Source organism: Bos grunniens, chromosome 13 (genome assembly GCF_055505025.1).
Source record: "Bos grunniens cultivar Pamir isolate PY7600 chromosome 13, Bosgru_T2T1.0, whole genome shotgun sequence".
Classification (NCBI taxonomy): Eukaryota; Metazoa; Chordata; class Mammalia; order Artiodactyla; family Bovidae; genus Bos; species Bos grunniens.
In genome coordinates, this window is record NC_141177.1 from 21,787,245 (window position 1) to 21,809,924 (window position 22,680).

General features: G+C 43.5%; 2 protein-coding genes across 16 annotated transcripts in view; both read right to left on the minus strand.

Moving 5' to 3' along the window:
• KIF3B (kinesin family member 3B) overlaps positions 1-3,597 on the minus strand; it is a 40,006-nt gene extending 36,409 nt beyond the window's left edge. For 4 of the 15 annotated variants that reach the window (XM_086332419.1, XM_086332405.1, XM_086332412.1 and 1 more), the window contains exons 1-2: positions 3,508-3,597; positions 2,165-2,288 (exon numbers count right to left, since the gene is read on the minus strand). The gene's annotated coding sequence lies outside the window, so the exon portion shown is untranslated. Of the gene's footprint in view, positions 1-2,164; positions 2,590-3,232 lie in introns of all 15 variants that reach the window. The other 11 variants (XM_086332409.1, XM_086332417.1, XM_086332416.1 and 8 more) reach the window with 6 other exon arrangements.
• Positions 3,598-17,072: 13,475 nt separating this feature from the next.
• POFUT1 (protein O-fucosyltransferase 1) overlaps positions 17,073-22,680 on the minus strand; it is a 39,942-nt gene continuing 34,334 nt past the window's right edge. Inside the window, exons 7-8 of the mRNA XM_086332444.1 lie at positions 18,185-18,274; positions 17,073-17,486 (exon numbers count right to left, since the gene is read on the minus strand). Coding sequence (XP_086188570.1) covers positions 18,206-18,274 — 69 coding nt within the window. The 3' untranslated portion in view covers positions 17,073-17,486; positions 18,185-18,205. The remainder of the gene's footprint in view (positions 17,487-18,184; positions 18,275-22,680) is intronic.

Consider the following 22,680-nt stretch of genomic DNA (forward strand, 5'->3'; position numbering starts at 1 on the left):
TATACCTCTTAAAATTCACTGGCCACAGAGGCCAAAGTGATTTTTAAAAAACACAAAACAGATCATATCACTTCCTTCTTAAAGCCTTCAATGCTTTCCCATTGCTTCTGGAATAAAAGCCCACCTCTGTGCTCTGGGCTACAGGCCTGCAGGACCTGAAGCCTCACCCCCACCCATCCCCCACATGCCCACTTGCTCTGGCCACTCTGAGTCTTCTTTTGGTTCCCAGAATTTACCAAGCTTATTCCCACCTAAGAGGCTTTACCCCTGCTCTTCTGCCATTTTCAAATGGCTGGCCACAAATCTCAGCAAAAATGTCATCATCCTAGAGTAACCTTCTTGGACCACCCAGTTTAAGTGGCAGCACCCCCATGGAGAAGTTACTCTCTATGACACACTGTTTTACTGTTTTCAGAGTACTTATTTCCATTCATTTACCGGTTTCTTCTTCTGACACTGCCATTAGAATGGAAGCTGCATGTTAGCAAGGACCTCACCTACCTCTTGACCATCACAGCTCCAGGCTAGAACTGCACCGGACACACCACGTGTTCAGCAAGTGAATGAAACTGAGCCAGTAGGGCGAGAGCACTGAACTTGCAGTCAGAAGGCCTGGAGGTCAACGTGAAATGGGCCACCCACTAGCAGCCTGGCTTCTTACCTCAGGTCCCTCAACTGCAAAATGGGAATCTCAATCTGCACCTTCCTGTCCTCACAGGGTTACTGATAGACCAAATGAGTGAAGACACATTTAAGCATTCTTGTAAACCATTAGGCACCATAAAGAGGGCACTGTATTATTAACCAGCACAACAGAAGGTTCTTTCTCAGAGACCCATAAATCAGTGGATAAAGGGCTTAGAGAGCAAGCCAAGAATTCTAGCCCAGGCACCCAACAGAAACCTAAGGACACAAGAGATGTGAAACCACATCTTTACACCAAGGAGGGGAAAACACAAGACATGAACTCACATCAAATTCAATTGAAATGCTAGTGATATGCAAATTAAGCTCCGAGGTCCTTGAAGAATGTGGAGTTGGGGCTGATCTCCACATGCCCCACGTGCTTGGCAAATAGGATTTGGTAAACATTTACTGAACTGCGAGTCCGACAACCAGACCTGGCATCTGACCATCAGCTTTCGTTTTTCTTTGCAATCCATTCTGACATGGGATTACAGGTTCCTGGGGCAACCCTGCAACAGTGACATTTACACCATACTATGATAGCTACTGTTTCATGAATTCAGTGACCCTGTGAAGTTGACAAGACCTAGTATCATCAGCATATGCTTTAATTTATTCATTCACTAACCATCATTGGAATATAAAGCATAATTCAGGTTATTTAGGCTGCTGCTGCTGCTGCTGCTAAGTCGCTTCAGTTGTGTCTGACTCTGTGTGACCCCATAGATGGCAGCCCACCAGGCTCCCCGTCCCTGGGATTCTCCAGGCAAGAACACTGGAGTGGGTTGCCATTTCCTTCTCCAATGCATGAAAGTGAAAAGTGAAAGTGAAGTCGCTCAGTCGTGTCCGACTCTTAGCGACCCCATGGACTGCAGCCTACCAGGCTCCTCCATCCATGGGATTTTCCAGGCAAGAGTACTGGAGTGGGGTGCCATTGCCTTCTCTGTTATTTAGGCTATGTTAGGCCTAAATAACAATAGCTAATGCTTACCAAAACTGCCAGGCACTTCACATGTATTAGGCATACATAAATCCTCACAACAGCCATGGATAGTGGATACTATTATTACCCTACTTTTCCAGATGCTGAAACTGTAGCACAAAGAGCTAAAGCAAATTACTCAGTGGCACACAACTTAGAAGCAGCAGAGCCAAGATTTGAAGCCAGGCAGCTTCATTCCATGCTTTTAAACCACTAGCATGCCATCAGAATTGCACAATAGCACTAAAACGACCCATTAGCTTACTCCTCTCATTTTAAAGAGGAGGGGTCAGGAGGACAGAGAAACCCCTTTAAACATTCCAACTCTGTTCTGAAGTTCACACTTTGATGGTATCTATTTAACTGAAGCTTTATGTAAGATCTTGTTTCCTCGTCAGTGGAAGAAAAGCCTCTAGCCACAGCAGTCAGAAGGAACAAAAGAACCGCTGAGAAATCAGAGATACCAGGGTACGGAGAAGAAAATACAGGATTTACCTGGAAGTGTGTCCAGCTCCATCACTTAATAGGTATAAAATTCTTAGGCAAGTCATTCACTTTTCTTAGCCTCAGTTTCCTCATCTTCGAAATGGAGATGACATCACCACCTACCTGGCAAAGTCTATGTGAAGATTAAATGAGATAATATACCTGAAAAGTGCTTCTTAATCATATACAGCTGACCCTCAGTATTTGCAGGGAAGTGGTTGCAGGAGCCCCAGTGGATACCAAAATCCATGGATGTTCAAGTTCTTTATACATAAAGGTGAAGTACATAACTTCGTTTAAAAAAAATCGCATCCACACAGTTCAAACTTGTGTTGTTTAAGGGCCAATCACACTTGGAAATAGCTATTACTGTTTCAAGCACTTCTCAAAAGACAGAAACATAACTCTTTGTCTTCTGGAAGAGTCAACAAGACCTAAGTAAAAAAATAAAACCATAACCTCAACTATCAACAAGGACTTGACCCCAGGGTTTCCCCCACCAGGACTATTTTGCATAAATCCACACCACCTCCCTTGCTCTTAGCAGAATGAAGTAAAACTGAGAGGGGATGTCAACAAGGGAATACATCCATATGAGCTGGTGCACTACATACCTAAACCCTACCTGTCTCAAAGTCAACCCCTCCAGGAAGCTTTACTCAAACCACCCCACATGCCTCCTAACAGCTTGTTGAGCACTTACTATGTGCCAAGCTACTTGACATACCCGTCTTACTGATTCCCACTGCAGTTCATTAACGCATTTTACAGATAAGAAAAGAAGGCTCAGAGATTAACTTGCCCAAGCCAACACCATTACTAAGTGGAGATGCAGAGTCTCAAATCCAGACACTCGGACTTCAAGTTGGACTCTTGGCCCTTCTCCTCCCCACTGAGGGAACTTTCAGCATACACGGCTCAATATCTTAAACACTCCGAGCAGCAAGTGTTAGGACCCCACTGGGCAAACAGGTCAACTGAGGCCAAGAGGGAAAGGGACTTGCCCAAGGTCACACAGTGAGCCAGGGGCAGCGCCAAGATTTGGACCCCAAGCTTTCCCTTTCCCACCTCCCTTACCGCTTCCCCTCTCCCTCCCGCTTCTCCCCAGAGCTCCGTCTCTGACTTCCACCCCTCGCGGCCGGGTCTAGGATCGGGCCGCACTCCCGCTTGGGGGAGAAGGGGACGAGGCCGTCCGGACTGCCTGAAGATGCCCAGGAGGCAGGGCAGAAGATGCTCCCGCTGCCGGAGCTGCAAAGCCTGTCGGTGGTGCCGCCGCGGGCCTCCAAGGGAAGATACCATGCGGCGGAAAGATCGGCCCTGCCCAGCAGCCCTGCGGCTCCACCCCGACTCACCTGCAGCCCGAGCTGAAAGCGGGCGGCTGCGGGGGCGGCGGCGAGCCGTAGGCTCAGCCGTTGGCTCAGCCGTTCCCCGCTGCCCCGGATGGGGAGAGAAAGAGGCCGCTCACTTCCTTAGCAACCGGCTCGGCGACCTACTTCCTTAGCAACCAGTGTCAATTTCAATAACTTTATTGAGGCACGAATGACGGTCATTGACAGTCTGTCAGGCAGGGCAGGGAGGGGCCGGGCCCTGCCAGGTACTGGCCCTTAGTAGGTACCCAAGACCCTTCGGTCCTTTCACCCATCTAAGGGGGTGTGAGACGAGCGATACACGGTCTGACTCCGCCTGCTAGTATCTCGTGCCTCAGTTTCTCCATCTGTAAAATGTAACGCACTGGCTTTGTTGCGCCCTTTGGCCTTTTCTAAAGTGCTTTCATGTCTCAAACTCCCATTTAGAGTCCAACAGACCACTCAACCAAAAATTTAACAATCATTCCTGTCCCTTCTTTCTCCTTCGCATGCCCCTCCCACCCCATTAAGTCAGTCACCGCGTCTCTTATTTAGAGTGTGTATGTGCATGCGTTAGTCGCTCAGTCGTGTCCGACTCTGCGACCCCGTGGACTGTAGCCAGCCAGGCTCCTCTGTCCTTGGAATTCTCCAGGCAGTTCTCCAGGCAAACTCTGGAGTGGGTTGCCATTCCCTTCTCCAGGGGATCTTCCTGACCCAGGGATCAAATCTGGTCTCCTGCATTGCATGCAGATTCTTTATCGTCTGAACCAGTACCTCTCAAATATTTCTCCTATCCACCTTTCTCTATCCCCAGTGCCATCACATCAGGCCAGGTGTTGCCCTCATCTCTAGCCTCCCTGACATAGTTAAGCTCTACTCCTACTCCTGTGTCCAGCCCTGACCTCCCAATCTATTTTCCACAAGGTGGCCAAAGTGATCATTTTAAAGCAGATTGGGTCACATTATGCTCAATACCATTTAATGGACTTCCATTTCTTTCAAAATCAAGTCCAAAGCCCTTACTACTTTCTACAGAATCAGTAAAACTCCGTTCTAGCCACGTTCGCCTCTAAGGCCAGGTTCCATACCCCCTCCCCCAGGAACTCGACCTGCTGTTACCCACTGCCACATGCTGTTGTATCTGCCATGCTTGGTCCATAGTAGGTGCTCGATAAATACGTGGGGTCTGTACATGCTCAGTCATGTCCAACTCTTTGCCACCCCATGGACTGTGGTCTTCCAGGCTCCTCTGCTCATGGAATTTTCCAGACAAGAACACTGGAGAAGGTTGCCATTTCCTACTCCAGGGTATCTTTCCTGACCCAGGGATCAAACCCTTGTCTCAGATGTCTCCTGCATTGGCAAATGGATTCTTTACCACTAGTGCCATCTGGGAAGCTCTGAATACCTGTTCGCCACCCTACACCCTACCTTTGTCTAATATGGCAAATATTGCTACTTGCTCCCCTCACATTATTTTCTGGCTCCTAAACACACAATTAGACAACATTTCCCAACCTTCCCGGTGGTTCAGACCAAGTTCTGGCCAGATGAATATGATATATGCCATTCTCAGGCCTAACCCATAAAAACCTCTCATACAATTGTTTATACTTACTCAGCTATAAGGTGAAGGACTTTAAAGGACTTGAAAGTGAAGGACTTAAAGGCTCTAGGAGATGGCTGAGTTGCAGAATAGGAGGAATCTGGATCAATGAGACACTTCTTAGTAGACAGCTGTCCAAACTAGACAAGAAAATAAACTTTTACTAGATTCTGCTACTGAGACAAGGAGAATTTTTGTTACAGCAGTTAGCTGGCCCCAACTAAGATACCAGACTCTGAGTCATCCTTTGGGTCCTTATTTCCCTTCACATGTTAACCTACTCTATGTGCCTACCCAGCATTATTCAATATAGTTAAGTCAATGAATCATGTTTACCCTATAATAACTACAAACACTGTTTCTACTGAACCCAATAATGTGGGTTTATGTTTTATTTCTTCCACACTTTTTCATTTGTTCTCTTTGTAGCGATTGCTATTTTTTTCTATACGTCTTAAACTTCTTTAGAAATTGTGTCTTCAACTTCTATTAGAAATTGTGTTTAATGGACTGAGCTAATTTTCTCATTGTTTTTCTCTTTCATCCCTCTTTTTGGCTTTTTTTGTTCTACTCTCTGGGAGATTTCCTCAACTTTAGCATCCATTTCTTCTACGAAAGGATTCTGGGCTCACCTTTCAGTTATCAATATTCCTCTCTGCAGACGTTAGATCGTAACTTCCTCCTCCCGTTAAAGTCAGTACTTCTCCTCTGTCTCTGTCTGCCGTAAGTCTGCCAAAATTTCTGGACCACTGATGTCTGCATCCTCTTCTATTCACATTGTGGGCTGATACATTTTTTATTCCTTACTGTCATATAAGCAGGAGTCAAGGAGAAAAAAAAATCAATCAATACTAGATGTCTATATTTATAATTTTAAAAAAACAGGTACATAAGGAGTATAAATAGCTAGTTCAGAGAAAGGGTATAGAAAACATGGCTTTCAAACATAAAAAGATGCTCTGCTCACTCATATTAAAGGCAATGAAAATTGAAATAACATTGAGAATTTTTTTCACTTATCAGAAAGAAAAGAACTTTGATAAGGGCCTGTTGATGACAGCCTGGTCTTGGTTCTGTCCTTAGCAAGCTATATAAAACTGTGTAGAAAAACAGGATTAGTAATAATAGTACTAAAGTATAGGGTGACCATCTCATCCTTGTTTGCACAGAACTTTTCCTGTTTGCTATGAGTCAAAAGTCCCATCTCCCAGGGAATTCCCTGGCAGTCCAGTGGTTAGGATTCTGAGCTTTCGCTGCCAAGGATGTGGGTTCAATCCCTGGTAAGTGAACTAAGATCCCATAAACCACACAACATGGGGAAAAAAGTCCCATCTCCCAAGAAAACTCTCAGCTGGGCAAACCAGGGTGGTTATTCACCCTAGTATGGTGGGGTACTATTTTGATATATTACTTATTATGTTTCCATTTGCTTTCACACTGTGACCCCTTTTCCACCCAACTTAGACTTTGAGACAATTATTGCTCAAGAAAGAGTTGCTTCAGCAGAAAAATAGAGAAAGGATGTTCTGAATTCTAAAGTCCTGGAGAGAGGACTCACGACATGGAAGAAGTCATTACAAGTCAGAGCAGGGCTCCCAAGCTCCCCAGTTCTGGAGACTTGCTAAGTTTGAGGGAGAAGAAAGAGGGTGACAATGCAACAGCAGGGAAAGAGGTCAGTAGGGCCAGGATAAGTGGGTCCTGATATGGAGACATCATGTGGACCAAAGCAGAGACCCCTCCACTCCAGCTCCCCTGCAGAGCAAACTCCAGCCTAGAAACGATCTGGTCTAATTCCAGTGAACGCCACTGTGTCAGTTCATTTTAAGCAGTAGTAATCAACTCTGGCTGATGATAAGCAGAAACACAATTCATTAAATAAGAAGTTCAAGGACTACCCTCATAGTCCAGTAGCCAACACCCCGCACTCCCCAAGCAGGAGGCACAGGTTCAATCCCTGGTCAGGGAACTAGATCCCACATGCCACAGCTATGAGTTCACATGTCACGACTAAAACCCAGAACAAACAAATAAATAAAAAAAGAGAGAGAGAGAGAGAAAGAAGTTCAAAACTCATCAGGAAACTTCTAGAAGTGGGCAGGAATGACAAGACCAGGTCATGTGACACCTTATACCATGGAGTCGTCTGGTAAGGACATTGGGTACCCAACTTTCACCACAGATATCTGGCCATGGGCACTATCTCAACATCATTCTCACCTACCCTCCACATGAGGTTTGCTGGCAGTCTCAGCTTCTTTGTAACCCAAGCTCTGATTGGTTGAGTCTGACTCACATGCCCATCTCATACCTGCAGTGGGAACTATAAAGGCAAATACCTGGCTTTTGGCTTCTGTGGTGGGAGAAGACTGCCTTCATTTACAAAATGAGAATTACTTGAATATAAGAAAGGGATTCTGTTGTTGTTCAGTTTCTCTGTTGTGTCTGACTCTTTGCAACCCCATGGACTGCAGCATGCCAGGCTTCCCTGTCCTTCACCATCTCCCAGAGTTTGCTCAAACTCATGTCCATTGAGTCGGTGATGCCATCCAACCATCTCATCCTCTGTTACCCCCTTCTCCTTCCGTTCTTAGGCAAGAAAAAATCCAATTATAATCAGACATCTCTTTACCAAAGATCTCCATCAGTCCTCCTCCTCACTGTCATTCAGTGAAGACACCTCTCCCCAGCAGCCTCCATGAACCCAGTAGCCACCTAGCTGGAACGAAGCTCACTGTGTTGTGAAACTTTGCTCAGTCCCTATCTGACTTGTCTTGTGAAGACATCTCATTTTAATGGCCAGGAGCATCATGAATCCCCTGTGACAGAGGAGAGCACTGGGTACCTAAGGGTTGGGGGCAGAAGGGGTATGAGGACACAGATCTGTGAGTACCTGTCAAGCGTGGAAATGAGTGTAGCCAGCTTGCAGTCTCCTCCCAAACCAGGATAAAGACAAAACACAACCCAGAAACCCATGGATAATTTTGTTTTGCTCTCACTCAGGGAAGATAACTTCTGATAGACTCCATACAGGGTTGACAAATGGCAGATGGCTGGCTCCCCATTGCAAGAGTAAAAATCACCAAATTTCCTTTCTTTTCTTGACATTCTAGAGCAGTGCTATCCAACAGATCTTTCCACAGTGGTGGAAAAATTCTATATTTGATGGTGTCAAATACAGCCACCAGCCATGTATGGCTATTGAGTGAGATGTGGCCAGTACTACTGAGGAATTGAATTTTATTTATTCAACTTGAATTAATTTAAGTTTATATGGCCAGGAGTGGGTGGTGGCTACCGTATTGGATAGCACAACTCTGGGATATGAAAAATGACAAGCATGACTGTGGGGTCCAAATGGCCTTGGGTTTGAATCCCAGTTCCACCTCCACCAGATAGCTGAGTGTCCCAGTACAAGCCACGTTATCTCTCTGGCACTCAGTTTCCTCATCTGAAAAATGGGGCTATTAATGCCACTGCTCAGGTTTATTGTGAGGATAATGGACATACAGAATGGAAGAGTGCTTGACACTTAGTAGGTGCTCCAAAAAATGGTGACTCTCTTTCCCTTCTTTATTGAGTGAGGGTCATGGCTTCCTCCAGGCAAACAATAGTTGCAGTGTACGGAGTCCTACCAGTTACAGAGTTTAGTCATCTTGGAAATTTCATACCAGTTGGGGAAGAGGGTTGGAAAGGGATTGTGTAAAAAGACGGAGAAGGTAAGTGAAATAAGTCAGGCAGAAAAAGATAAATACCATATAACCTTACTTCTGTGTGGATTCTAAAACAAATAAGCAACGAAACAAAAACCAAACTCATGGATATAGAAAACAGATTGGTAAGTTGCCTGAGGCAGGGGGCGAGGGTTGGTGAGGTAGGGGAAGGGAGTTAAAAGGTACAAATTTCCAATTATAAAATGAATGCAATGGTGACGTGTAGCATGGTGACTAGAGTTAGTAATTCTGTATTGCACATTTGCAAGAAGCTAGGAGACTGGATCTGGAAAGTTCTCATCACAAGAAAAAAATTGTTGTGACTGTGTGTGGTGACAGATGTTAACTGGGCTTGCTGTGATGATCATTTTGCAATACATATATACAAATATGGAATCGTCACATTGCACACCTGAAATTAACATAATGTTATATCAATGGGAAAAAAAGAGTGCAAAGGGAATGATCTATGAGAATGAGAAGAGATGGCATCCCAGTGCCCCTTTCAGGAAGAAACAAGATGCTGGGTTTGGACACAGGCCAAGCACCTGAGACATACTTGATGGTCCTCGCTTGGCTGAGCGCCCAGGTTCAGTATAGATGAGACGCTGGGATCTGAAAGAGGCTCTAAGGGCTGGGAATCAAGCTAATGTCTTCTAAATTCACATCTTGATGTTTCCTGAAGAAAGCCAGACAGAAGTTGGCCGGTAATGCTTCCTCCTCAGGCACTTAACTGGCTGTACAACCTTGGGCAAATTTGTTCACCTTCTGGACCTTGTTTCTTTACATGCTTCCTGCAAGGTTGCTGTGAGAATTCACCCAGAGAATGGGAGGGAAACTGCTTTTCCAACTGTCAGTCACCATAAACGGTAGAAGATGAAGATAAACCAATGATGTTTAAAATCTCAGAGCCAGAAGGACGTTGTGGAAGCCTGATGACAGAACCAGAACTAGAATTGATGTCCCAGGACAGGGTCTTGTCTTGTTTCTCATCATCTGGCATGACACAGGTATTTAAAAGCAAATATTATCACCATTCACCTTTAAATTAGCAGATTTTAATGCCTAATACTTGGTGTTGGCAAGAATGGAGAGAAGAGAACTTTCACCCCACTGCAGATGGGATGAAATTGGCACAAATTGTAAGGAAAATTAACAAGATGACTAAGAATCATTTGAGTCAGCCCATATCACTTCTAGGAATCAATTACAAGAAAATAATGAAAGATGATCCTAAAGATTTAGACGCAAGCATGTTAATCCCAGCTTCATTTATACTTATCATGTCCAATATTCACTTCACTTCACTCACTTATTATGTCTAACATTAGGGGAATGGATAGATAAACTAAGTTATTGATATGTCAGTAACAGGGACATAAAGTTTCCATTGAAAATAATTTTTGAATAGCATCAAATGATACGTAGGAATGCTCCAGAAAATATAATGAGGAGGAGAGTAGGATGTGTATATCCATCAGGAAAACTTTTAATGTCCCATGGTGGTCATCAAGAAACAGTCTCTTAGGCAATCAACAGAATGGAAAAGAAAACCTACAGAAAATATTTACAAGTCATATAACTGATAAGGGGTTAATGTTCAGAACATGTAAAGAATCCCTACAACTTGACAATAAAAAACAAATAACTCAATTAAAAACTAGGCAAAGGCTTGACATTTCCTCAAAAAAGGTATACAAATGATCAATAGACATGTGAAAATATGCTCAAAAAATGCTCAAAATCAATCATTGAGTTCAGTTCAGTTCAGTAGCTCAGTCGTGTCTGATTCTTTGTGACCCCATGAATTGCAGCACGCCAGGCCTCCCTGTCCATCACCAACTCCCAGAGTTTACTCAAACTCATGTCTATCGAGTCGGTGATGCCATCCAGCCATCAAATCCTCTGTCGTCCCCTTCTCCTCCTGCCCACAATCCCTCCCAGCATCAGGGTCTTTTCCAATGAGTCAACTCTTTGCATGAGGTGGCCAAAGTACTGGAGTTTCAGCTTTAGCATCAGTCCTTCCAATGAACACCCAGGACTGATCTCCTTTAGAATGGACTGGTTGGATCTCCTTGCAGTCCAAGGGACTCTCAAGAGTCTTCTCCAACATCACAGTTCAAAAGCATCAATTCTTCAGCACTCAGCTTTCTTCACAGTCCAACTCTCACATCCATACATAACCACTGGAAAAACCATAGCCTTGACTAGACGGACCTTTGTTGGCAAAGTAACGTCTCTGCTTTTGAATATGCTATCTAGGTTGGTCATAACTTTCCTTCCAAGGAGTAAGCGTCTTTTAATTTCATGGCTGTAATCACCATCTGCAGTGATTTTGGAGCCCCCCAAAATAAAGTCTGACACTGTTTCCACTGTTTCCCCATCTGTTTCCCATGAAATGATGGGACCAGATGCCATGATCTTAGTTTTCTGAATGTTGAGCTTTAAGCCAACTTTTTCACTCTGCTCTTTCACTTTCATCAAGAGGCTTTTTAGTTCCTCTTCACTTTCTGTCATAAGGGTGGTGTCAGCTGCAAATCTAAGGTTATTGACATTTCTTTCGGCAATCTTGATTCCAGCTTGTGCTTCTTCTAGTGAAATACAAATCAAACCATAAATTAAGAGCTATAACAAGTGTTGGAGAAGACATAGAGAAATTGGATCCTTATGCTCTGTTGGTGGAAATGTAAAATGGTGCAGCTGCTGTGGAACTCAGCATTGATTTCCTCAAAAAACTAAAAATAGAATTAATATACAATCCAGCAATTTCACTTCTAGATAGTCACCCAAAAGAACTGAAAGCAGGGTCCCAAAGAAGTATTTGTACACTCCATGTTCTTGGCAGCATTGTTCATGATAGTCAAAAGGTAGAAGCAACCCAGGTGTCTATGGATGGATGAATGGATAAATAAAATGGAGTATAAACATACAATGGAGCAAACATTATCCTCAACGGTGAAAAATTGAAAGCATTTCCTCTAAAGTCAGGAACAAGACAAGGGTGCCCACTTTCACCATTACTATTCAACATAGTTTTGGAAGTTCTGGCCACAGCAATCAGAGCAGAAAAAGAAATAAAAGGAATCCAAATTGGAAAAGAAGAAGTAAAACTCTCACTATTTGCAGATGACATGATCCTCTACATAGAAAACCCTAAAGACTCCACCAGAAAATTACTAGAACTAATCAATGATTATAGTAAAGTTGCAGGATATAAAATCAACACACAGAAATCCCTTGCATTCCTATACACTAATAATGAGAAAACTGAAAGAGAAATTAAGGAAACAATTCCATTCACCATTGCAATGGAAAGAATAAAATACTTAGGAATATATCTACCTAAAGAAACTAAAGACCTATATATAGAAAACTATAAAACACTGGTGAAAGAAATCAAAGAGGACACTAATAGATGGAGAAATATACCATGTTAACGGATTGGAAGAATCAATATAGTGAAAATGAGTATACTACCCAAAGCAATTTATAGATTCAATACAATCCCTATCAAGCTACCAACGGTATTCTTCACAGAGCTAGAACAAATAATTTCACAATTTGTATGGAAATACAAAAAACTTCGAATAGCCAAAGCTATCTTGAGAAAGAAGAATGGAACTGGAGGAATCAACCTACCTGACTTCAGGCTCTATTACAAAGCCACAGTTATCAAGACAGTATGGTACTGTCACAAAGACAGAAATATAGATCAGTGGAACAAAATAGAAAGCCCAGAGATAAATCCACGCACATATGGACACCTTATCTTTGACAAAGGAGGCAAGAATATACAATGGATTAAAGACAATCTCTTTAACAAGTGGTGCTGGGAAAACTGGTCAACCACTTATAAAAGAATGAAACTAGAACACTTTCTAACACCATACACAAAAATAAACTCAAAATGGATTAAAGATCTCAACGTAAGACCAGAAACTATAAAACTCCTAGAGGAGAACATAGGCAAAACACTCTCCGACATACATCACAGCAGGATCCTCTATGACCCACCTCCCAGAATATTGGAAATAAAAGCAAAAAGAAACAAATGGGACCTAATTAAACTTAAAAGCTTCTGCACAACAAAGGAAACTATTAGCAAGGTGAAAAGGCAGCCTTCAGAATGGGAGAAAATAATAGCAAATGAAGCAACTGACAAACAACTAATCTCAAAAATATACAAGCAACTCCTACAGCTCAACTCCAGAAAAATAAATGACCCAATCAAAAAATGGGCCAAAGAACTAAATAGACATTTCTCCAAAGAAGACATACAGATGGCTAACAAACACATGAAAAGATGCTCAACATCACTCATTATCAGAGAAATGCAAATCAAAACCACTATGAGGTACCATTTCACGCCAGTCAGAATGGCTGAGATCCAAAAGTCTACAAGCAATAAATGCTGGAGAGGGTGTGGAGAAAAGGGAACTCTCTTACACTGTTGGTGGGAATGCAAACTAGTACAGCCACTATGGAGAACAGTGTGGAGATTCCTTAAAAAACTGGAAATAGAACTGCCTTATGATCCAGCAATCCCACTGCTGGGCATACACACTGAGGAAACCAGAAGGGAAAGAGACACGTGTACCCCAATGTTCATCGCAGCACTGTTTATAATAGCCAGGACATGGAAGCAACCTAGATGCCCATCAGCAGACGAATGGATAAGAAAGCTGTGGTACATATGCACAATGGAGTATTACTCAGCCATTAAAAAGAATACATTTGAATCAGTTCTAATGAGATGGATGAAACTGGAACCTATTATACAGAGTGAAGTAAGCCAGAAAGAAAAACACCAATACAGTATACTAACGCATATATATGGAATTTAGAAAGATGGTAACAATAACCCTGTATACGAGACAGCAAAAGAGACACTGATGTATAGATCAGTCTTATGGACTCTGTGGGAGAGGGAGAGGGTGGGGAGATTTGGGAGAAAGGCATTGAAACATGTATAATATCATGTATGAAATGAGTTGCCAGTCCAGGTTCAATGCACGATACTGGATGCTTGGGGCTGGTGCACTGGGACAACCCAGAGGGAGGGTATGGGGAGGGAGGAGGGAGGAGGGTTCAGGATGGGGAACACAGGTATACCTGTGGCGGATTCATTTCAATATTTGGCAAAACTAATACAATATTGTAAAGTTTAAAAATAAAATAAAATTTAAAAAAAATAAAAAAATAAAAAATAAACATACAATGGAATACTATTTAGCCTGAAAAAGGAAGGAAATTCTGATACGTGCTATAACACGGATGAAGCTTGAGGACATTATGCTAAGTGAAGTAAGTCAGTCACAAAAAGATAAGTACTATATCATTTTACTTACATGAGGTACATGCTGCTGCTGCTGCTAAGTCACTTCAATCGTGTCCAACTCTGTGGGACCCCATAGATGGCAGCCCACCAGGCTCCTCTCTCCCTGGGATTCTCCAGGCAAGAATACTGGAATGGGTTGCCATTTCCTTCTCCAATGCATGCAGGCATGCTGAGTCGATTCATTCGTGTCCAACTCTGTGCGACCCCATGGACAGCAGCCCACCAGGATCCTCTGTCCATGGAATTCTCCAGGCAAGGATACTGGAGTGGGTTGCCATTTCCTTCTCCTCCATGAAGTACATAAAGTAGTCTAAAACCATAGAATGGGGGTTGTCAGGGGCTGGTGGGGGGATGGGGAGTTGTTGTTTAACGGGCACAGAGTTTCATTTTCCAAAGAGGAAGCATTCTAGAGACTGGCTGCACAGTGACCAGAATGTACTTAACACTACTGAACTGGATACTTAAAATGGTTAAGACGGTATGTGTGTGTGTTAGTCGCTCAATCGTGTCTGACTCTTTGCGACCCGATGGACTGTAGCTTGCCAGGCTTCTCCATCCATAGAATTCTCCAGGCAAGAGTACTGGAATGGATTGCTATTTCCTTCTCCAGGGGATCTTGCCAACCCAGGGATTGAACCCAGGTCTTCCACGCTGCAGGCAGATTCTTTACTGTCTGAGCTAGCAAGAAATAATTATAAGAGGGTAAATATTACGTATATTTAAATCACAAGTTTTTTTGTTTTTTTTTTTAAGAAAAGTGGCTTTTAGCTCTTTTCATCCTATTCTACCTCCATACCACACAAACTGTTTTCTTGTCCTTGAACTTGTCACTTTGTTGCAAGGTAGCAGCTCCAGGCATCAGATGCTCACAGCAGCATCTTAGGTGGGAAGACGCAGGGACAGAGGCTTCATCCCAATGATGCTGTCTTTCCATCCAGGCAAGGTGAGGCAGCAAACTCACACTCATGTTTCCTGGCCAAAAGTGGGCCATATGCACACCTCCAGCGATGTTTGGTGTCTGTGCTGTCCAATACTGTAGCCACAATCATATATGTTAAATACTATTTCATTTTAATTAGTTGAATTTTATTTATTTATTTTAATTAGAGGCTAATTACTTTACAATATTGTATTGGTTTTGCCATACATTAACATGAATCTGCCACAGTGTACACGTGTTCCCAATCCTGAACCCCCCTCCCACCTCTCTCCCCATTCCATCTCTCTGGGTCATCCCAGTGCACCAGCCCTGAGCACCCTGTCTCATGCATTGAACCTGGACTGGCGATCTATTTCACATATGATAACAGACATGTTTCAATGCTATTCTCTCAAATCATCCCACCCTTGCCTTCTCCCACAGAGTCCTAAAGACTGTTCTATACAACTGTGTCTCTTTTGCTGTCTCACATACAGGGTTATCGTTACCATCTTTCTAAATTCCATATATACGCATTAGTATACTGTATTGGTATTTTTCTTTCTGGTTTACTTCACTCTGTATAATCGGCTCCAGTTTCATCCACCTCATTAGAACTTATTCAAATGTATTCTTTTTAATGGCTGAGTAATACTCCATTGTGTATATGTACCACAGCTTTCTTATCCATTTGTCTGCTGATGGACATCTAGGTTGCTTCCATGTCCTGGCTATTATAAACAGTGGTGCGATGAACATTGGGGTACACGTGTCTCTTTCAGTTCTGGTTTCCTCGGTGTGTATGCCCAGCAGTGGGATTGCTGGGTCGTATGGCAGTTCTATTTTCAGTTTTTTAAGGAATCTCCACAAAGCCATATGTGGGCAATGGTAACCAAATTGGACAGTGAACCAATAAAATCTATTAATAGAGGATAAGATGAACATGAGTGGCCCGGATCGGTCATAATTCCTTTCCCTGGACAGGCTGAATCCTCTAAAATTAAGGCAACTCCATTACTACCTAAAAACAAAACTGTGGGACTTCCCTGGTTGTCCAGTGGCTTAGACTCTGCGCTCGTAATGCAGGGTGCCCAGGTTCAATCCCTGGTCAGGGAACTAGATCCCTCATGCTGCAACTAAGATATGGTGCAGTCAAAATAAAAATAAACAAACAAATAAATATTAAAATTTCTGAAGTTCTGTGAACAAGAAAGAAGGGTGTGTATGTTGAGTAGACGACCAACAATATCTGCTACAGGTAAGCTACTGTATCTGATCACACATTTGGTTTAAAAAGAAAGATGTGCATGTGTCTCTGGGTGTGTGTGTGCATGCGCTCATGTGTGCAGAAAAAACTGGAGGTATATCCATCAAATATTTACAACGGTCATTACCTTTTGGTATTGGCATTATAGTTTATTCTTATTTTCTTCTTAACACTTTTTGTATTTTCTAAATTTTATGTAGTAAGCAGAACTATATTTATTGTGAATAATAAGTAGCTACCATTACACACTTATTAGAATGGCCAACATCCAGAAGAGCGACAACACCAAATGTGGGTGAAAACATGAAGCAGTGGGAGCTCTCATTCACTGCTGGTGGGAAAGCAGAATGGGGCTTCCTAGGTGGCCAACGGTAAAGAATTTGCCTCCCAGTGCGGGAGATGCAGGTTCAATCCCTGGATCAGGAAGGTCGCCTGGAGAAGGAATTGGCAACTCACTCCAGGATTCTTGCCTGCAAAATCCCGCGGACAGAGGAGACTAGCGGGCAAGAGTCCCTAGGGTCGCAAAGACTCTGACATAACTGAGCATGCACGCTTACGTTTACAGGAATGCAAAATGAATGGTACAGCCACTTTGGAAGGCAGTTTGGCAGTTTTGGTGTTTTTTTTGTTTTTTTACAAAACTAAACATACATTTAACATACAATCCAGCAAGTATGCTCCTTGGTATTTATCCAAAGGAGGCAAAAAAACTGTCCACACAAAAACCCGCATACAGATATTTATAGCAGCTTTATTAATAATTACCAAACTCGGAAGCCACACTGAAGATGTCATTCAGTAGGTGAATGGATAAATAAACTGGAATATCCAGATAATGGAATATTATTATTCATTGCTAAAAAGAAATGAGCTATCAACCCATGAAAAGCCACGAGAAGACTTAAATGTGTACTACTAGGGTAGGCTGCAGTCCATGGGGTCTCGAAGAGTTGGACACGACTGAGCGACTTCACTTTCACTTTTCACTTTCATGCACTGGAGAAGGAAATGGCAACCCGCTCCAGTGTTCTTGCCTGGAGAATCCCAGGGACGGGGAAGCCTGGTGGTCTGCCGTCTCTGGGGTCGCACAGAGTCAGACACAACTGAAGCGACAGCAGCAGCAGCAGCAGGGTAAAGAAGTCAATCTGAAAAGGTTACACAATGTATGATTGCAACTATGTGACATTCTGAAAAAGTGTGGAGACAGTTAAAAGATCAACGGCTGCCAGGGGTTAGCGGTGAGGGATGAAAATGTAGAGCACGGAGTATTTTAAAAGCAGCGAAAATAACTCTACATGATACTATACTGCTGGATATATGTCATTATGGACTTGCCAGGTGGCACTACTGGTAAAGAACCCACTTGCCAATGCAGTAGACATAAGAGACGGGGGTCCGATCCCTGGGTCAGGAGGATCCCCTGGAGAAAGGAAACCCAAGGATAGAGGAGCCTGGCTGGCTACCATCCATAGGATCGCAAAGAGTTGGACACAACTCAAGTGACTTAGCATGCAAGCACACATATGTCATTATATATTGTTCAAAACCATAGAATGTACAAAAGCAAATACTACTGTAAACTATGGACTTTCTGTGATAATGATGGGTCAAAGTAGGTTCATCAGTTGTAACAAATGTACCACTCTGGTGAAGGATGCTGATAATGGGGGCAGTTATGCATGTGGGGGACAGGAGTCAACTTTGTTGTGAACCTAGAATCTGGCTTTTAAAAAACTCTCTTAAAAAATAAACGAACTAAGTATCGGTTGCGGTTTTGATGAAGGATATCATTGGAAACCACCATTCTGATCCTGGTGATTACAGTTCCTGGGGTGACCATTACCTGTAGTGTGATGAAGGTCCATCACTTCCCTTTCCTGTCCCCGAGCAGCAAGGACATCTCTGATGCCTTCGGAACAGCAAAACTCAGGCTCTGCACAAAGATAGCATCCAACATAGCAATGGCCAACCCATCAGAAAACATTTACTGAAGGGACTGTGGGCAGGGCATCACTTTAGGAACAACAGGACACCTAAGGATGACTAAGACATAGCGTTTGCACTAAGCTGGGACTCCAGAAGCATGGGGAATCTTGGCTCTACCAATTCTGTGTGACCTTGAATAAGTTGCTTTCCTTCTCTGAGCTTCAGTTTCTTCACCTACAACCTGGGTGTGACTCCTGCTGGATGACCTCGCAGAATTCCTATGGGAGAGTTGCTAATGAAATGCTAAAGTATGGGACTTTCCTTGTGGTCCAGTGGCTAAGACTCTGACTCCCAATGCAAGGGCCTGGGTTCAATCCCTGGTCAGGGGAGTAGATCCTACATGCCACTGCTGAAGATCCTGCATGCCACAACAAAGATCGCAGACCCCGCATGCTGCAGCTAGGACCCGGTGCAGCCAAATAAATTAATTATTTTTATTTTAAAACAGAAACACTGAAGTGAGATGCTCCATTACTTAATGGCTTACGGGAGATGCAGGTAAGGGGGAATCTCCAGGTTTGGAGGCAGGCAGATCTGGGTTTGGATCTCAGCCCTGCCACTGACGGCTGTGAGGCCTTGGACAAGACACTTGATTGCTCACAGCCACTGAGTGAGGAACTGTGAGGAACACAGGCCCAAGGAGCATGGTGTGATATCAAAGCCCATGAACTGAGAATTCAGACCCAGATGCAAGACCCAACTCTGCCATTTATCAGCTACATGTGATCTTCTGGCTATTTCCAAGGAGAATCAGAAGTAAAGAAATTCAAAGGCACATTCCTGACCAGTAGGAAAGTGAGATCAGGGGGTGAAAAGAAAGGAAGCACTTGGGTTAAGAACGGAGACATATAATCCACAGGTACAAGGTGGTGGCTGAGGGTAAGAAGACCAAGGGGAAGCCCAGGGGAGAGCTGAAAGGATATTTAAGGAGCATTTACAGTAAGTCAAGTATTTCAATCCTTACAATCACCTATTCTGAAGGCACTTTTATCATCCTCACCTTACAGGTGGGAAAACTGGCCAAGGTTACATTTTTGTCCCATGAACCCAGAGCCCACACTCTTTCCTCTGCCTACAGTCAGGTGGCCCCAGCTCATCATCCCTGTACTTCCCTCAAGTTTTCTGCAAATACTGGATGTGTCTCCAGACTAAAAAATAGCCTATTTTCCTCCTCCCCTGAGGCTTCCAGACTTGTGGAGAGCAGACACAAACTCATAGTGATTTGAGATGAAGCCTGGGGAGGCCCATTCAGCCCATTACTGCCTGCAAAGTGATGCGTCTCGGTTACTCAGTCCCTACACCTGCAGATCTGCCTGGCCCGTCTCTGACTCTCCGGAGGCTCCCCTTCTCTCAGGGACAGAGCTTAGGGGCTCCAACAACCTCACTGTTGGCCATATTTCCCACATTTCTCTGGCCTGTCCCCATGAGCCCACAGCCCTCTTTGTGCCTTTTTTCCAGAGGTCCTTCCCCCCTCAAATTCCCTCTCCCCTGGACCCCTCTTTCTTCTCATACATGACAGATCTCTGTTCATCACCCCTCACCCACCCCCATTCCACTCCAAAATAGGATCCTGCAAGCTTCCTCTTTCAGCTCAGTTTTGTCTCAGTCTTGCACAAAGGGAAATGTTATATGTGCTGGCACCTAAGAGGAGAATGTGAACTGTACTTCTAACAATTAAAACCAAGTAAGTAAGTGCTAGTCACTCAGTCATGTTGAATTCTTTGAGACCCATGGACTGTAGGCCACGAGGCTCCTCTGTCCATTGACCTCTCCAGGCAAGAATACCGGAGTGGGTAGCCACTGTCTTCTGCAAGGGATCTTCCCAATCCAGGAATTGAACCTGGGTCTCCTGTATTGCAGGCAGATTCTTTACCATATGTGCTGACATCTAAGAGGGAAATGTGAACTGCACTTCTAACAATTAAAACCAAAGTCCCCCTTTAAAGGGCCTCCTAGGTGGCGTTAGTGGTAAAGAACCGCCTACCAATGCAGGAGGCATAAGAGATAGCAGGTTTGATTCCTGGGTGAGGAAGATCCTCTGGAGGAGGGAATGGCAGCCGACTCCAATATTCCTGCCTGGAGGATCCCATGAAAGAGGAAACTGGTGGGCTACAGTCCATAGTGTAGCAAAGAGTCAGACACAACTGAAGTGACTTAGCATGCACACACACCTCCTTTAAAACCTTGGAACTTACCTTAACCATCCTTATCAAAAATTACCTTTACAGGGAGAGCTAGAAACAGTTTATAGAAGCCCAAGAGAGGCTTTCATAACAATTTATTTATTACATTTATTTAGCACAGCATATTCATTTTAAAATATTTGTTTCTATTTATTGTTTATCCCTAGGTTGGGAAGACCCCTTGGAGAAGGGAAAGGCTACCCACTCCAGTGTTCTGGCCTGGAGAATTCCATGGACTGTATAGTCCATGGGGTTGCAAAGAGTCAGGCACCACTGAGTGACTTTCACTTACTTACTATAAATTATTTATTGATTGATTTAGTGTTTCCTTATGCCAGGCACTGTTGTGAATACTTTACAGCCTATCTTTTCCCATATCTACATCTTTAAGAGGTGGAAACTATTATGATCTCCATTCACAGATGAGAACTGAGATTTCAAATCATTACCCAGTAAGAGGCAGAGCCAGAGTCAGTCTGTTCTAATCCAGTTTCAAAGCCCATGACTTTGGTGTCTCTGGGCCCACAAACGGGTGGACTGGGGGAGCATCTGACTACAGTCATATTTTATCTGGTCTGCTATATATTTTAAAAACAGAGAGGGCTTTCCTGGTGGCTCAGTGGTAAAGAATCCGCCTGCCAGTGCAGGAGACATGGATTGGATCCTTGATCCAGGAAGATCCCACATGCTGTGGAGCAACTAAGGTCATACGCCTCAGTTATTGAACCTGTGCTCTAGAGCCATGAAGCCACAACGGCTGAGCCCATGTGCTGCAGCTACTGAAGCCCACACGCCCTCTGCCCACATGCAGAGTCCATGCTCTGCAATAAGGGAGGCCACTGCAATGAGAAGCCCGCACACCACATCTAGGGAGTGGCCCTGCTTTCCCCAACTACAAAGTCTTCACAGCAATGAAGACTCAGCACAACCAAAAATAAATAAATAAATACAAATAGAAATTTTAAAAACTAGAGAATCAATTGCCAACATTTAAAAACTAGCAGATTTCTCCTATCAATTGGAATTTTCAACTTCTCTTGAAATATCCAAGGAATTCCCTGGTGGTCCAGTGGTTAGGACTCTCTCTCACTGACAAAGCCCTGGGTTCCATCCCTGGTCTGGGAACTAAAATCCCACAAGTCATGAGGCTTGTGGCCAAAAAAAAAAAAAAATTCCTAAGACTCAGCCACACTGTCTGGGTTCCCACATGGCAATAATTGGCTGGGGGCAGTAGCAACAGCCCCTGTTAAACAGAATGTGTGCATTCCACTTTGCCATTGGCTCCCTGATCCCTTGCAGACCTACCTCATTTTTAAAAAAGTTTCTTTGGCTGTGCCGCATGACATGTGGGATCTTAATTCCCTGACCAGGGATCGAACCTGTACCCTCTGCACTGGAAGCACAGAGTCTTAACCACTGTATTGCCAGGGAAATTCCATTTATTTTCTTTGACTTCATGGCCTTTGGAAGCATGTGAGTTTGTGACTCCTGGGTCTACAATTTCTGATAGCTGTAGTTTCCTTGCAATGTGATGAGTTCCCCATCACTGGAGATATACATACTGACGTTTAGTGCAGGTGCTGGAAAGAGATTGCAAGAGCTAAATGGGATCAGATGGCATATATAATCCTTTCCAGCCCTGCAATGCCAAATATTTACTTAAGGCTACAGCATGTATAGTCAAGCACTAACTTCCCCTCTGATCTCAACTTACTGTTTCAACCTTTCCTTCCCTTTACCTTGGTTTCTTGATCTATTTATATATTTTAATCATATGATTATGCTGTATGAATTCTGGTAAGCTTCCTCAAATCCTTTTTGGAACAAGGCATGGGGAACAAATAAATCCTGACATAAATATTTACATAAAGGGCTTGGTTCCAGATACTGAAAAGAAAAAAGAGAACTATAAGTTGTAACAGCCAAGGTATCTTAGTTTCCCTGAGATGCTTGGGCTCAAAATGATAAAGGACCTAGGAGTCTGGGGTGTAGCAGCTGAATCAGCATGAGGCAAGGTGGTCTCAACCTAATGTCTCAGGAAATGAAGCCTCAATGCTTTATCACCCATTATTTATTTAAAATAGATTTAAAAATTACAAAACTAATTATGGCAGTTTTTTAAAAAATTGCTTCAGATTCCTTAACATTTCTCCCATGGAGAGGGAGTATC